At 48.4% G+C, this 16360-nt stretch overlaps 7 protein-coding genes across 7 annotated transcripts; 3 read left to right on the top strand and 4 right to left on the bottom strand.

The window, feature by feature from the left end:
• Positions 1 to 4076: 4076 nt before the first annotated feature.
• Positions 4077 to 5259, bottom strand: TRUGW13939_07247 (uncharacterized protein; the record flags this gene model as incomplete). The annotated part of the gene is made up of 3 exons (XM_035490389.1): positions 4077 to 4184; positions 4235 to 4882; positions 4948 to 5259. 3 exons carry the CDS (start codon positions 5257 to 5259, stop codon positions 4077 to 4079), a joined length of 1068 nt encoding a protein of 355 aa, XP_035346282.1.
• A 600-nt stretch (positions 5260 to 5859) lies between these two features.
• TRUGW13939_07246 (uncharacterized protein) lies at positions 5860 to 7993 on the top strand (the record flags this gene model as incomplete). Its single annotated transcript, XM_035490388.1, has 11 exons — positions 5860 to 5873; positions 5931 to 6119; positions 6171 to 6206; positions 6266 to 6363; positions 6423 to 6592; positions 6640 to 6720; positions 6769 to 6876; positions 6926 to 7045; positions 7102 to 7476; positions 7528 to 7704; positions 7757 to 7993. The coding sequence occupies 11 exons, from the start codon at positions 5860 to 5862 to the stop codon at positions 7991 to 7993; spliced, it is 1605 nt and encodes a 534-aa protein (XP_035346281.1).
• Positions 7994 to 8111: 118 nt separating this feature from the next.
• Positions 8112 to 8597, bottom strand: TRUGW13939_07245 (uncharacterized protein; the record flags this gene model as incomplete). Its single annotated transcript, XM_035490387.1, has 3 exons — positions 8112 to 8229; positions 8298 to 8462; positions 8533 to 8597. The coding sequence occupies 3 exons, from the start codon at positions 8595 to 8597 to the stop codon at positions 8112 to 8114; spliced, it is 348 nt and encodes a 115-aa protein (XP_035346280.1).
• Positions 8598 to 8804: 207 nt separating this feature from the next.
• On the top strand, positions 8805 to 11304 carry TRUGW13939_07244 (uncharacterized protein; the record flags this gene model as incomplete). Its single annotated transcript, XM_035490386.1, has 2 exons — positions 8805 to 8933; positions 8995 to 11304. The coding sequence occupies 2 exons, from the start codon at positions 8805 to 8807 to the stop codon at positions 11302 to 11304; spliced, it is 2439 nt and encodes an 812-aa protein (XP_035346279.1).
• A 302-nt stretch (positions 11305 to 11606) lies between these two features.
• TRUGW13939_07243 (uncharacterized protein) lies at positions 11607 to 12497 on the bottom strand (the record flags this gene model as incomplete). The annotated part of the gene is made up of 2 exons (XM_035490385.1): positions 11607 to 12319; positions 12383 to 12497. 2 exons carry the CDS (start codon positions 12495 to 12497, stop codon positions 11607 to 11609), a joined length of 828 nt encoding a protein of 275 aa, XP_035346278.1.
• Positions 12498 to 12896: 399 nt separating this feature from the next.
• Positions 12897 to 14382, top strand: TRUGW13939_07242 (uncharacterized protein; the record flags this gene model as incomplete). The annotated part of the gene is made up of 2 exons (XM_035490384.1): positions 12897 to 12947; positions 13006 to 14382. The coding sequence occupies 2 exons, from the start codon at positions 12897 to 12899 to the stop codon at positions 14380 to 14382; spliced, it is 1428 nt and encodes a 475-aa protein (XP_035346277.1).
• Positions 14383 to 14549: 167 nt separating this feature from the next.
• TRUGW13939_07241 (uncharacterized protein) lies at positions 14550 to 16169 on the bottom strand (the record flags this gene model as incomplete). The annotated part of the gene is made up of 9 exons (XM_035490383.1): positions 14550 to 14698; positions 14756 to 15055; positions 15114 to 15284; positions 15343 to 15446; positions 15506 to 15513; positions 15572 to 15599; positions 15649 to 15680; positions 15754 to 16005; positions 16095 to 16169. 9 exons carry the CDS (start codon positions 16167 to 16169, stop codon positions 14550 to 14552), a joined length of 1119 nt encoding a protein of 372 aa, XP_035346276.1.
• Positions 16170 to 16360: the final 191 nt, after the last annotated feature.

The following is a 16360-nucleotide window of genomic DNA, read 5'->3' as shown; positions in this document are numbered from 1 at the left end:
GATAGGGTCCGCAATGTCAATGCTTGGGACTCCAAAAACCGAAGAAATTTTTTTCTTTTTTTTTGGAGTGACAAGAATTTCAAGCACCGAGACGTAGGACAAGAAACAAGTCGTACTATGTAACAGTGCGTGCGTGTATGCGAGGGTGGGTGTGTGGTTTGAGAGTAATGTGTGCTCGGGGACAGGAATGTCGAGCGCGTTAGGATGCGAAGGAGACCGTTATAAGAAGCGACGACGTCCTTTTTTTTTTTGGTCGGTGTGGTTTTTCTTTTATTTTTATTTTTTTGAATGGTGTATGTCACAATTTTTTTTTCTCCCTCCGACGACGACGATAGACACCGAGGATGGATGAGGGGGTCGAGAGAGAGAGCGGGTGATTGACGAGGCGGAGGCCAGGCGGGCGAATACTCCAGGAACGCGGGCGGAGCAGCAGCGAAGTCAATCAGCGAAGAAAAGGCCGCTGGAGACGAGCGAGAGATGCACAGCGAGAGCTGGAGTCGAAGAATATGGCGCCCAGTGGTCGGCTCGGTAGGTGAGCAGAGCAGAGGAGAGAGGGGAGGGGAGACAGATGAAGAAGAGCGAGAGGGCGAGAGAGAGACAGAGAGGGAAAGGTGTGCAGAGAGACAAGAAGCCCACCAGCCAAGACAAACAGCTAGTAGTAGTAGGAACTTGGGCGGAGGAGCACTCGTGGAGTAAGGCAGAGAGCAATCAGACAGGCGACTGGCTAGGGGGGGGGGGGGGTAGGGTATACACGCCGTTGTCGAAGAGCGAGCAAGGTTGAAGTGGGCGGCGGGTAGGCGAGTGGTGGAGATGGGGGAAGTGCTAGTTGCGGCGCTTGCTCTTTACGGCGTCCAGCAGCTGTATTGATAGCACAGTGCACAGTGCACACTCCACGCAGACGGACAGTAAGTATTATTAGCAGCAGCAGCTGGAGGAGGCGATGTCAAGCAACAATAGCACAAACGAGGCCGGATTGAATAATTGGCGATGGTGGACGATGGATGATGGTCAGGAGGAACAGCTAGGTGAAGCACGAAGCACGAAGCACAGGCCAATCACCGGCAAACAAGCTGGAGCGATCTTCAAAGTCAAGCGTAGAGCAATAGCATGCGAATTTAAAGCGAAATATTATTTGGTGATGCATTTGGTGATGCTTCAGAGAGGGGTTGGTCTTGTTACGGTACCGGTCCGTACGTGACGCCACTGTGGCCAGTCACGCCGCGGCTTGCAGGGTCAAACCGCCTTGGTCTCGTGCGCTAGAGCCAGCCTTGACGTATGCGAATTTTTTATTTTTATATGCAAAAAGCCTTTCTTTGTGGTACCTGGACTGAAACACACGAGGTATCTGACACAGGAACACAGTCACCGGACAAGTTGCTGCGTCTTGCCTTTTCGCCTGTGTAGAATGATAGAATCATCTGCGTAGCGACAAGTGATTGGGCGCGCCTGGGTCAGGTGCCGTGCTCGGAGCGGCCTAGCGCCGTCACGTCCGGTACGGCGTATTACGGTATGGATCGGGGGCCCGCTTTGCCTCGTGACTTTGTGGTCGGCTATTCTGAGGACTAGTAGTATACAACTTTGCATCGTTGCTATTACGTAGCAAGTACCAAAGTAAGTCCGCAAACAAATCAAACAATCTGCTGAACAGAAAGGGGAAAACAATGCACATAATCAAAAGCCCCTCCGGTTCAGATCAATGACGCCAGCCCACCGGGCCGTGCTGTTTGTTTCTTCTTCTTCTTTTTACACTGACGAGTGAATTCCGGAGCCCGATTTGCGACCGGCTTGCCGCTAGCCGCTTTATTGGTCGGCAAGACGTCAGACCTCCACCCAGCACGACTTTTTCTCGTGTCCGGTGACCAATCGTGATTTTCGCGTATTACCACTTACGTGTACCATACATACGTCCTTACATACACCATACAATCTCCCCGCTCGCTTTTAGACATATGGGGCTCGACTCGACTTGCTTGAGTTATTCTCGGCCTAGAAACTTGGAACGCCAGCAGTAGCCGAAAGAAGAGAGGGCTATTGGATATCGGCTGGTTCCTGATATACACCAGCTTTTACGCACTACGTAGAGCTTATAGTTTATAGCTCATAGCTAGAACCTAGCACAGCCCAGTCACGTTGCATCGAATTCAACAATTTTCCCTCAGACAAGAATCCCAGCTGGGGCTAAACGCGAGACATTGGGCAGACAGCAGATGGAAAAGCGGGGTGCTCTATATACTGACTATATGCTCTATATACTACTGACAATAATATGCAAATTATATACTCCGTACGTAGATTAAATTGTTATAATAGTAGTCTACATATGATATGTTGCTATACACTATACCAGCACATGCAGATTGCTCTCCGCAACCGACGTCATGCATAAAAAATAAAAAAACAAGTACGTAATTTTAAGCGCTTTTTTGCTTCTATAGCGGCTAATAAATTACACTTGGCAGTATTGACGTGACGTGACTTGGGTACGTTCATGAATCATGAGACGTAAAATGTTGGTCGGTCCTTGGTTTCTCCACACCCATTCCCCATCTTCTTGGGTGAAAAAGGCCAGTCAACTATTAAAGCATTACCAAAGAGGAACCGTATTATTAAACGATGAACACCTATTTGAACTAAAGAGAATAGATAATCTTGAAGTTGAAACAAGTTAATTTTTCGTTTCCATGGCTTGGGTACAAACAAAAGCAACCAATCACGGATCACGCCGACAAGAGCCAACAGACACAATGTTTTGTTAGTAGTAGTAGTAGTAGTAGTAGCATTGATTAAATCTGCAGTCAGAAATAAAATCAGTCCATACTAAAATAATATCAAAGTAAATAGCATTGTATATATTGCCCTCAAAACACATGATCAACGCTGATGCTGCTGATGCTCATGTGACCGGCGCCCTCTGCTGTGGCCCGCCCCACCGTCCCTGGACCCGGCGCTTTCTCAACATTATTCCTGCGTATCAAATGTTGGTCTCAATATTAAATACTATTTTAGTATTCATTTATTCCATAACAATAGCCTTTCTCTATATATATCCTGCAGATCCTTCGTAATTGATATAGTAGTAAATAGTTACATGTCCCGTGGCGGAACTCACGCCCGGAAATGTCAACCGTGCTGACCCACGGCTTAACTCTATGATCTGGCGAGATAAACACAGAGAGTATGAGAATTCTGCCTGATAGATCAACCAATTAAGACATACATGTAAAAAAAAACACTAGATACTTCAATAATATGACTTGCCGTGCCGCACAGTGCAGGAAAATCTTTCAGTAGTATACCTCGTACGTATTCGGAGTTTGTGCTCTTGTCCCCGAGAACAACACCAGAAACTTTTTCTTACCAACATGCATATGCACGAAAAAAAAAAAGAGAAAAAAAAGAAAAGAAAAGAAAAAAATGAGCCCAAAAAACGACAAACAAAAAAAGAAAGAAAGAAAATTTTTTTTTCCCTCGCATGCAAGGTGCATTGCTAGTTTTCCTATCAACAACTCGCTCTTCATCTGTAGCTCCTGCGTGGCTCCGTCTGATTGCTGGGTGTGGGTGTTATTTATGCAATGCAGGCGAGAGAGGTACTACTGAAACCTTCTTCTCGCGGCCAGAACGTCTACTACGTACAGGTCTACCTGTCATGTAATCTGCTAGTGTTTTTTTTTTTTTTTTTTTTTTTTTTAAATTTACTGCCTCACTTCGTTATTATACCTTCTTGTTATTCACCTGTCATTACCATAATACAATCAAACCAGTCGATTCAGTTACTATTTTACATCCTCTATGCAGGAACAAGTACCCCTTCCCAACAAACTGAAAAGACGTATTAAAACACCGAGTAAAAGAGCTGGCCATGCCGTCGAGTAACCAATCATGACAAGAAATCCGGACAGGAGAGAAAAGAAAAGAAAAGAAAAAAATGCCACTTCTATACAAAGGATGTTCCCACAGCGCCCCGCTCGTTTCACACGAGCTCAAAAAATGCAGGGTTTTTTTGCTGTCAAGAGTGAAGTACTAGTAAAACATTAGCAAGAATTTGTCCGTCTCTCGGACTCGACTGTCGTCTAGATTTAAAAAGGAGGAGGGATGGTGCCCTGCGCCTCGGCCTTTTCTTGCTGCTCCATAAGGTCATCGCTCGCGATTTCGAGAGACACGGCAAGGCCGACTTTAGCTTGTTGCTGTAATATATCAGTATATTGTAAAAAGAAATCACAGGTAAATATCTCACCTTGACCTGGTCAATCTCTCCGGCAAAGCTGAGAGAAATTGGCACGGCTATCCGCTTTTCCAAAAGGCAGCTGACCTTTCCGGCGCTGTCGACTTGAGCACGGAATGTAGAAGCACGGAAATCATATTTGGCACCAAGGGTGGCCGTTCCCTCTCGGCTCGGTCCACCCATCATCATGGCAGCGGCGGAGGGAGCAAATTGAAGGTTCATGTCAACTCCGGCTTCCACTCGCTCGGAAAGCTTCCTCCAGTACGACGCCGCAATGACTCCCTGAGCCTGCAGTTGCGCGCTGGCAATCCAGTCTTCACCTCGGTATTTGGCGCAGTAAGAAAGGGTAGACTCGGGACGTGTGTTGAGGGCCTGTCGCTGCCAGATTGCCTCGAATCCGAGGGCCAAAGACGGTGTCACGGACTGCAGGTAGCTTCCAACGAAGATACCGGTGAGGCCGCCATCAAAGGGGTACGGGTTGAATGCTTTGATAGAAGCAGAAAAGTCCGAGCCAGTGTAGTCATTGTCAATCTGCAGGATTCCCTGTGCGCCACCGGCCATGATCTGGGCGTTCGTCTTGGTTACCAATGCTTCGTTCCACCGGTAGTTGCCGACAGCGCTAAGGCCACCATCGCTGCCAATGTTTCCTTGCATGAAAACCTGTTTAAAAAGCAAAAATAAGCGTCAAGTAGTGCCAACCGTAACCCAATGGATGATGAACTTACCTTTGGTGTTCCGTACATGGCGCTGAAGTTGTAGGGAGGCATGTTGCCAGCTGACCCCATTGCAAACGCGTGAGACATGCGGAAAAGAGGCGACATGCCAAAGACCTTGGTCAGGTCTGCTCGAAGACCTGTGAACATGAAATTCGATAGCAGAACCTCTTTTTGTACCTCTCTGGCGATGTTGTCGACGGTGCCGGGGTTGGAAAGCCCCAGGGCCGCTCTTCGCTCAGAAAACGATCCGTATACATCTTTGATAAGAGCACCAACGGAATTATCCGTCAGGGCGGACAGTGTCGATGAAAAATCGGCCATGGCTGTGAAATTGTGTTGAAGAACGACGGACGTTCGGTCAGACTGGCTGCGCACGGGGGTGACGGGTTGCAAGGAACAGGCTTATCCCAGGGGAAAAAACACAATCGAAGTGAAGCAGAGAAAAAAAATTCCGGATACAGGGAACAGATGGCACGGCAGGACGGGCCCTCGAATATAAAACTCCGATAGCTGAATGATGCTGGAAGAGAGCTCTGCTTCGGCTGATGAAAATTGGTCGCTCGGGATAGTTTTGCTTAGTCCAACTGGTTTTTGCACTGTTTGCACCGGCCTTGCCAAGCTGAGGCGCGCTAGTCCGCTTTGGGCCGGTCCCTCCATGACTTCTACTGACTTGGCCGCTCCTGCGTTGCTTTTGTTTCGATGTTATCTTCAGGCGCTCGTTTGGCTGCCATTTTATGACATACGTCCGATAGAGTTTGATCGCTTCCCATCGATTTTCCTGCGTGTCCCAAACCGCTAGTCCGGGGTTCGCCTATATATACTCGACTTTATTTTTTACCTATATTTGGTTTAGTACTGATCCTCTTGGACTGCAACTTGTCGATATATCAGTCTTGGGGTTGTTCTCATTCCCTAGAAATCATGGACACTCTACTGTATGCCAGAACCCTCTGCAGCTTGCAGCCGTCGCAAGATATCTAACATATTTCCAGCACTGCGGACGTGGTCGCTAGCTCTCCTCGATTCCGGAGGAAGTCAAGCACCTTTGTGGATGCCATCCATGATCTCCCAGAAAAGGCCGACATGGCCCCGGCACAGCTCTATAGCACCGAGTCCGGGAGGCTTTTTCACTCGGGTCGCATTGTGATCATCACCGTTGGCCTGCCGGCCAGGGGCAAGACGTACGCATTTCCGAGATCCGTGAGGAAGTGAAATTATGCTGACAATCCCAGCCATATTTCGGTGGCTTTGGCTCGCTACCTCCGATGGTCAGTAATCTTAGAAATGCCCCACAGAGTCTACAAATATGTATGCTCATAAACCGCAGGCTCGGAGTCAAGACTCGCATCTTTCATCTAGGGGACTATAGACGGGCCACTATTGGGCCAGGGCAAGATATGCCCGATGACTATTTCTTTGTCAATGGTACGTCGAGTCGTCGACCTTGGTGATTTACGAGAAATGCGCTAAATGCCAGTGGCTAGCTTCCGCATCATCAGTTCTCCTGCGGCAGAAGATTGTAAAGAAGTGCCGTGATGATATAGCCCATTTCCTGTCCCACGAAAACGGCCAAATAGCAATCTACGACGCTGTCAACCCAATAGCTGCCGGCCGTCGCTCGCTTGCCAAAGAGTTTTCCAAACAGAACATAGAGGTATGCGGTTGTCTCTTTTTTATATTAATCAGCACTAATCAGGACAGACACTTTTTATCGAGTCAATGTGTGATGACCCAAAGATTATAGAAGAAAATGTCCGGAGCGTCAAGATCTCTTCGCCCGACGTAAGACTCCACCTTCTCACTTCTGCAACTGCCGACTGACAGAGCAAGTACGTGAACTGGGATGCCGACGAAGCTATCAAGCATTATCTGGGACGTATATCTGCAAGGATCCCACACTTTGAAACTATGGAGGAGAAAGACCTCAACTATATCAAGGTGATTTAACAGTGCCATCGTTCTGAACGAGACCTAACAGTCAACATAGATGATCAATGCAGGCGAGCGCCTGATTGTCAACAACTGCAGCTTTGGATATCTTTCCCACAGAATTGTGTTCTATCTTCTTAACCTCCACATCAAAGCAAGGCATACGTATTTCGCCAGGGTTAGTTAAACACAGGCAGAAAATTCCCTGAACATGCACTGATATATAATTCCTAGGCTGGGGTTTCATTGGACGCAAACTCTTACAAACAAGACTCATCATTATCAGAGAGAGGCGAGGACTATGCGAAGAAAATGACGGACGTTTTGTTGCAACATCGGGAGTCTGAAAGAAAAGCTCTGCTCGAACAAGGAGAGTCACCTGCTGCTTTGAAACCGTTGACTGTGTGGACATCGACTAGACGTAGAACGGTTGAGACTGCAAAGTGCCTGCATGAAAAAGGCTATACGGTTCGCCAGAGATCACAACTAAGCCAGTTGAATCCCGGGGTGTGTGAGAAAATGTCAGAACACCGCATCAGGCTGGAGTACCCTGAAGAAGTTGCAAAGCACGAGGCAGATCCTTACCACCATCGTTATCCCCGATCAGAGGTATGCCATCTCACTTATCATTCCGACTATACATGTCTAATTATCTGTTAGTCTTATCATGATTTAGCCGTGCGACTGGAGCCAATCATCCTTGAACTGGAACGAGAGCACAACGACCTTCTCATTATTGCCCATGAAAGTGTGCTTAGAGTGTTATATGGTTATTTGATGGCCTGCAATGCCGCTGATATTCCATTTTTATCGTTCCCTCGTGACGAAATCATCGAGGTAAGGGTTCTCTCCTAGCTGCTACTATCTCTATACTAAACGATGCTTGTAGATTATTCCAGCTAGCTATCAAAACGAAGCAAGGAGGGTCAAAATCCCGGATTTGCCAGAGGAGACCATTCCCGCATCCCCGGAGGACATCAAGATCCCTGTACCTCCCAGTGGGTACACTTCACCTACGGCAGGTCTGGGAACTCCGGCGACGGGCGGGTCAACGCCCCAGAGCGGGTTCCGGACCCCCAGAGAGCCCGAAAGGCTCACCCAGCAGCACGTGGAAGACGTGGTGTAGACTTATGACCGGGTTAATGTCAATTCACGCAGCGAATGTTGTTGGTTAGAATTTTTTGGGACTCCTTGCTTAAAGACGTAACAAGACTCGCGGAATATAGATAGATCGATTGAGATGCTTATCCTCCATGTAGCGTGGACACAAACAGTATATTGTCTCCCGATTGTATTTCGTATGCCTCTTCGCCTTCGAGCTCCCAATCCGCATCGTTAATCAGAACGAGGATTCCGGGTCGTCTTGAGAGATGTACGTTTTAGTAATTTATCTAGCACGCTTTTTTTCGCACAAGCCAAACCAAACTTACACATGCCCGTCAAGAACAAACAGCTCTGTCCTTTTGTCCTTCATCTCATGTTTCACAAGATGCCCAATCAACCATGCAATATTCGGCCGTTTTCCGTCATCTTGTTTTGATTGAATCGAGAGTTGAAGTTTGCGTACGTTTGCAAATAGTATCTCGAGGCCGCCTCTAAACGTCGAAGAAATTCGGATTAGACTGGGTATAAAGAAAGCCTGCCAGGCAAAGGAATTGCACTCACGTAAACTCCACAGTAATAGGGATTGTCTCAACAGGGGGCTTGCCTTCTTCTGCGTTCGTGGACATCTTTGTTCGCTGTTTGTTAACTTGTCGCAAGAGGGGCATCGGGCAAAAGGCGGGACTCTCTCTGCTTATCGATAAGCTTAAAATTTCCAAGCCCGCCGCCGCTTTCAACCAAAACGTCGTCATCCCACATTCGACAAAGAGCGCCCCAACGCGGTGCTTCAAACAAATCATATACAAGACAAAAATACTGCAGTGCTGTCGGTCTTCATGGTTAATGTTGCGGCAGAATACATCAGTGTCGGCGGCAACCGTCACCCCGGGGCCGCCGACTGGGACGTCGCGTCGGGCGTGCTTGCGTATGGAGCGGACAACAATGTCGCATTGTGGGCGCCAGAGGTGAGCTTATACTTATATTGGTATTTATGTATATCTTAGGTTAAACAGTGTATTTGTATAGGACAAATCAAACCATGGCGTCTTTGCCCTGCTAGTCGGCCATCGAGACAAGGTCAGCGCTGTGCGCTTCCTGTCATCCCCCGAGACCAAAACCAGTCTGCTGCTCACAGGGTCCGTGGACCACACGATTCGAGTATGGAAACCACATGCGACGAGAGGATACACGTTTGCCTGCGAGCTCGCTGGACACACTGGCTCTGTAAATGCAATTGCTGTCGGGAAGGCATCGAATACCGTGGCCTCGGGAGGAGCTGACGGGACAGTCAAGATCTGGAGACTGAATATTGAAAATGATTCGATCTCGGGTCAGTTGCTGCAAACAATACCCATGAAACCCCGGTTCTTTCCATTGGCTCTGGCGCTGTTATCGCTGGATACTCAGGACCCAAAGAGACCTATGGTGCTGGCTGTGGGCGGGACAACGAATCACGTTCACATATTTGCAACACAGGATACAACAGAAAACGGAGAGTTTTTATGGTTCGCGAAATTATCTGGTCATGAAGCTTGGGTGAGATCGCTTGCCTTCAAAGAGAACACGAGTCAGTCGCAGAACGATTTTTTTCTGGCTTCAGCCAGTCAGGATAAATACGTTCGGCTGTGGAGGATCCGCCGTGGTGAAGCAGAACCGATGGTCTCGACAGATCCAGATGATATCATGCTTGCAGGAGATGCACCAACACTATCCAACAAAGCGTATACTTTCAACGCCTCTGGTTCGATTTATTCCGTGACGTTTGAAGCCCTGCTCTTAGGACACGAAGACTGGATATATACTGCGAACTGGAACCCGAATGCCGACAAGACACAGCTCCTTTCTGCATCTGCAGATAATTCATTAACAATTTGGGAGCCAGATGCAACCACTGGCGTCTGGGTAACGATTGATCGAATGGGAGAAATTAGCGCCCAAAAGGGCTCTACTACCGCAACCGGTTCCACTGGAGGCTTCTGGATTGGCCTGTGGTCTCCAGATGGGAAACAGATTGTAAGTCTCGGTCGGACAGGCAGCTGGAGGGCATGGGAGCATGACCAAGAAGCGGACTTTTGGCAACAAAAGCTGGGCATCACAGGTCATGTTCGGTCTGTCAACGATGTTCGATGGGATGCAAGAGGATCGTATCTCTTGTCTACGAGCTCTGACCAAACATCCCGGCTTCATGCCCAGTGGCTGCGAGATGGATCTTCATCGTGGCATGAATTTTCAAGACCTCAGATTCATGGTTATGATCTGAACTGTTTAGACTCACTGGGCCCTGCGAGGTTCGTTTCTGGGGCTGACGAGAAGCTCTTGCGGGTCTTCAACGAGCCTAAGCAAATTGCCCAATTACTAGAAAACCTTTGCGGGATATCACCACCTACAGACGATGAACTCCCCGAGACCGCAAACATCCCAGTTCTCGGACTTTCAAACAAAGCTGCTGGCGAAGATATCACAGTCACAGACGACCAGATGATGGCCAATCAAGGAAACAAAGAATCAGAGGCAGCACCCCCGGTTTTGTTGCCAATGCATCAGCCTCCCCTCGAAGATTATCTTGCTCGACACACGCTATGGCCCGAGTATGAGAAGCTCTACGGCCACGGATATGAGATATCAGCAGTGGCAGTTAGCCACGACCGCTCGCTGATTGCTACCGCATGCAAAGCGAGCTCAATCGATCATGCTGTCATACGACTCTACGACACAAAGGACTGGCATGAGATCAAGCCTTCCTTGGCTGCTCATTCTCTGACTATCACGGCTCTGTCCTTCTCGGAGACAGATGAGTACTTGCTGAGCGTGGGGCGCGATCGCCAGTTTGCAGTATTCAAGCGGGACGACGCCGAGCCATCCAAATTCTCCCTGTTATCGTCGAATCCCAAAGCCCACTCCAGAATGATACTCGACGCAGCCTGGTCGCCTGCTTTGACCGAGTCTCCAGTCTTTGCAACAGCAGGACGAGACAAGTCTGTAAAGCTGTGGCAAATGAAATCGGACAACACATTTGAATGTGTATCCACAATACCACTGCAAACTTCTGTCACTAGTATATCTTTCTGTTCACCAGAACAACAGCAAGATGTCTTTTACCTGGCTGCCGGAGAGGAAACTGGCCAGATTTCGGTTCACCGCGTTTCAGCATCGACTCTCGAATCGCAGGAGCTGGTGACTATCGACAAGGCCATTGCTCCGTCAAAATCAATCACACAACTCGCATGGCGGCCGCTAGATATAAATAAAAAGGCGGAGGCTGGTGAAACGTCTCGGCTTCTTGCTACTGCAAGTGAGGATGCATCGGTCCGGATATATAGAGTCACAGAGCTATGAATCCAATAGTGATATAGCCAAAATTACTCATGAGAATATATTAGTTTATGGGTCCAATGAAACACTGAAATAATATTCATAAAAGGAATGACAATTTAAAATAAAACGACAAAAAACGACAATATGCAAGACGTAAACAATAGCGTTGAAGCCACCTGGCCGGTTGAACATCACCAGGATATGCAAAATCTAATATAGCTATCACCATACTCCTCCGATGCAAGTAGTTGAGACATCATCATTACTCGTTGAGAGCTTTAGACACAAACACTCCCCTCCAGTCATTCAGAAGAAAAATGAATTCACTTTGGTGGTTTCTCCAGACCGTACCCTCCGATAGCCTCGGCAGTAGGGTAAGTCTTGCCCTGGCCAGACTTTGTACCTCTGGGGCCACGAGCCTGAAGGTCTTGTTTGAGCCAGTGAAGTACGAGGTCTCCAAGCAGACTGTTCTCGGCAGACCGGTGCGGGACTTCCTGCTCAAACGATGCCATCGACCCGGCCTGTTTGACCTGGCCCAAATGCATGTGCACCAGATGTGTCGGCCACTGGGAAAGATTGTCTAGGATGTGGGTCGCATAGACAATAGTGCAAGCTCTGGTCTCTGTTTCTTGTTTCAAAAACGCTAGGAAGTTGCTGCGAGACAACAGGTCCAGATCCACCGTGATTTCATCGAGAAGCAACACCTGCCATGGCCGCAGCAGGCCCATAGCAAGCTGGACACGCCGGCGCTCGCCATCCGAGACAGCATGCATTCTCCAGTTGAGATCAATGTCGAGAATATCGATCAATTCGTCGCGGCGCTCTGGAAAGGCGTCTCCGCCAACCGAAGCGAGCAAGGTTGGCACGTCAATGTCTGTTCGCACAATGCTGTTCAAGACCCATTCAACGCCTAGATAGGTGACGCCTTCTAGACCTTCTTTGAAAGGATCGACGCCGCCAACGGCGACGGTGTCTGTCGGGGCTAGTCGCTTGCCAGACAAGAGTCGTAGCAGCGTTGTCTTGCCCGCGCCATTTGCTGGAACACAGCTGGTTAGCAATGTGGGCTACAATAATAAACATAACATGTTGTTATTTTTACCGCCAATGAGTAAAGTTCTGCTTCCTGGAGGTAAACTGAGCTTTATGTCCTTCAGGCCGCTGGAGCCGTCTGGGAACTTGTATGAAAGCCCCTGTACTTCAATTGACGGAGCCATGCCGAGCGAAGCCAGTTTGCTGCGTTATAAGCTTGCGTACAGTGAACAACAGAGCCAGATAACCCAGTAAACAACTTGGTTACAAGTTGTATCGCAAGTACGTAGGGATGACAGACAAGTTGACTGGTTACTGCAATTGAACGGGGAGTGCAGGTGGGGCAGAAGGAAGCTTAGATGGATTAGTCACGGCTTGTTGTTTCTCTCCATCACGACATACTACTACAACGAGTGCTCTTTCGAGTCTGCTACTGGCATGCAGTCCATTTGAGCCATTCCTGCGCAGTATTCTCAAATATCGCCACAAACCATGGAATTGAGACAACCGAGAACTCGTTTTCTGGCATGTTCAATTTCTTTCGAAGTGTGTTGCGCCTCGCTCGACCCCGACCTATTACCATCATGGAACCCCTCATAACCGTTGTCGGAGCCACAGGCACCGGAAAGTCCAATGTTTGTTAGCTCTCATTTAAACTTAGAAAAAAGAGCCAAGCTAACGAGAGTTGAAAAGCTCGCAGTGGACCTAGCCAAGCGCTTCAATGGCGAAATTATCAACGGCGATGCGATGCAACTATACCGCGGCCTGCCCATAATCACCAACAAGATTTCTGTCGAGGAGAGGCAAGACGTGCCACACCATCTGATCGATTTCGTGGACCTGGAAGAGGAGACATGGCGCATAAGCAGGTTCAGGAACGAATGTCTACGACTCATTAAAGACATACACGCTCGCGGAAAAATTCCGATTCTCGTTGGTGGAACGTCATATTACGTACAAGGTGTTTTATTCCATGATGGTCTGGTCGACAAGGGAACGGAAGATTCTGATCAAACGTCGGACCAAGAATGCGGCGGTCACCAGGAGGGCTCATCATCTGCCAGGTCGAAAGACTGGGCTATTCTTGACGCTCCGGCAGAGGTCATGTTGGCCAAACTACGCGAGGTTGACCCTATCATGGCGGGGCGTTGGCACGTCAACGAAGCACGAAAGATCCGCAGGTCGTTGGAGATATACCTCAAGACCGGACGGCCTGCGTCGGAGATCTATGCAGAGCAACAGCGCCAACGACAGGCCACCATCGATCATGTCGAAGGCGCAGTTACCGGCCAGTTGCGATACCCAACACTGGTTTTCTGGATGCACGCAGAACGAGAGAAACTTTACACGAGGCTGGAAACTCGAGTGGAGAAAATGGTAGAGCAGGGCCTGATCCCAGAGGCGCAGTCCTTGTCGGAGTACCTGAGGGACAAGGAATCCCAAGGTCTCCATGTAGACCGCACTCGAGGCATTTGGGTATCTATAGGGTTTAAAGAAATGGAGCCTTATTTCAACATGTTGCGCGCGGGTAATTCTAGCGATGAACAAATAGAAGCGCTGAAGCGAGCTTGCATAGAGTCTGTAAAGACTTCCACCAGACAATACTCCTCCAAGCAGACAAGATGGATACGTCTCAAGCTTTGGACCGCGCTGGCAGACGTGAGTGCAACTGATCGACTTTACGTTCTTGACGCAACAGATCCCAGTGCTTGGGACTCTTGCATAACGGAACCGACGGAGCGCATCGTGCAAGAATTCCTGAGCAACGGCAATCTTCCCAAGCCCGAATCACTTTCAGTTCTCGCTCAAACGACGCTCGAAGAGAGAACGAAGACATACAAAAAGGAGAACCAGACTGATTTCACCGTAAAGCAGATCGCATGCGAGCCATGTGGCAAAATGCTGATGGGTCAGGAACAGTGGGATCTTCATGTTCGGGGATCTGCCCATCGGCGCACAATCAAAAGTATCGCCAAAAGAGCGCAGGCACAAGAATATCTGCGCAGTCGGGCATCTGCAGAGGTGCCTGAGGAAACGGCCCCAGCTGATGAAACACGAGGACTGGCGTAACCCTGGTCATTGGTCTTGTATACGCGTAGGAGATGACGGCCATGGTTTTTGGCCTCATTGTCAAAATCATATTGCCTTTACGGGGCTTTTGCCCAACGGCTGTTGACTGTCAGATATTTGTCGACATATTTACTTATGTGAGATTCCGAGGACCGAAGAATCAAACGCTATTCTTGCTTCATCCTCCACTCTCTGAACTTGGATGAGAGTATGTCGCCATGGCCGCTTTCCTCGAGCTTGAAGACTTCAATGACCGGCGATTTTTCCCGTTTGCGAATTCGCCATGTACCGTCGGTATTGACGACAGTTTTGAGCCCTAACATATCAAAGTTAGACGAGATGACCTGTGCGGTCTATAAATCGAACCACTCACACTCTAGAAACGCAGCAGTGAAGTTGATGGAAACATTTCCATCCCAACTTCCTCTTCCGTCTCTCTTGACCTTGCCGGGTATTGTGTGGGTTTCTATCTCTTCCAGCCGCAACAGCATTCCTGCCCTATCACGAAATCCCACGATGATTCTTGGAACCCCAAGGAGGAAAGACTGCGCCCAGAATTTGAGCAGTTTCCGCTCGAACTTGAGCTTTTCCTTGTCATTGAACAGCTCCGAAGTCGTCTTCAACTCAACCCAATTGATGGGATCTTCTTTCCGGGCGGGTTTCGAATCCCAAACTGAAAAAAGATATCAGATAAGTCTCAAATAAGAGAGAGAGAGAGAAATGTCACGTACTGGCATCGACTTCGCCACCAATTACCAACTTGGTCTTTCCAATGCCGGTTCGAACCACGGAGCAATATTGAGCTTTATTGTTTACGACTTCATGAACTCGGCCTTCGATCTTTTCTCGAGGTGTGGCATCCCAAGTGTCTGGGATGACCGCGAGGGTCTCGAATTTGTATCCTGCTCGACAAGGTTACCATCCGCCAATATATATAAAGCTTCGCAGATTCGATATTACCCCAATATGCCATAACGTCTTGTGAGGGCATCCCGGGTTGTGGCCGTTGATTTCTCTGAACCTCCTTCTGCGCATTCTTATATGCGTTGTTCTCCTCGATGAATCTGCCGTACATGGTTAGCGACGAGATCGCGTTTATGCCATTGCGTTGGGGCGTTCGCACATTGATCCCTAAAGAAAAAGCTAATTTAGTCCATATCCGAAAATGTCAGAATTCTAGAGCTCTTACCTGGAAATATGTCGCATTCATTTCGAACCTGCCGTGCTATCAGCAACGAAACGTGCAGAAGCCAGAACCTAACATACCCATTCAACATATCAAATGGAGCTGTCATGATCTACTAGGCATTAGAAACCCTTGTTCAAAATTTATAAAGCAAAAACAAAAAGAAAAAAAACAACTGCGCGCACCTTTGTCATCATACCTCTCCACGTAATAATATCAGCTTCACATTTCGACCCTGTATTCTCTTCCAGCGCGACAACGGTGTCCAAAAGGGCATCCAGATGCTCATCTCCGGAATCATCTAGCTTTTGAAACGTTTCGAAGCCCTCGTTCAGGTCCGCGGGCATTTGCGACGGTAGCGGTGGAAAGTAGTAACTCAAGGAGGATTCATCCAGTCGGAAGTTGTGTTCGCGATCATAGGAAAAACAGGCAATCTCCTGTCAAATGAAATAAATTATTAGCAGTAGATTACAATACATCCATTGCCCTTCCAAAACAGACTGGTGGGAGACATCATCTAATTTACCTTGGGACGTCGAATGGCCGCGTTTGAGCCGGAGAAGCGCTGTAGCGGTTGAATCTTGTAGTCGTGCGAATTCATGCTTTTTGGGATAGGCGCATGCCAGTGGGAGAATTAAAGAAGAATATTAAAACAAAAACAAAGATCTCTCGAGATCTACATTACTTCCATGTGCTGCGTGCGTGTCGAGAAAGTTGACCTGGGGAGAAAGCTCAACCGGGGTTGGTTTGTCATTGGCCGCGCTGGAGCTGCGACTCGCTGCTACTACGGCT

This window comes from Talaromyces rugulosus, chromosome IV (assembly GCF_013368755.1).
Source record: "Talaromyces rugulosus chromosome IV, complete sequence".
Classification (NCBI taxonomy): domain Eukaryota; kingdom Fungi; phylum Ascomycota; class Eurotiomycetes; order Eurotiales; family Trichocomaceae; genus Talaromyces; species Talaromyces rugulosus.
The sequence above is the reverse complement of the archived record's forward strand: the minus strand, read 5'-3'. Positions and strand labels throughout refer to the sequence as shown.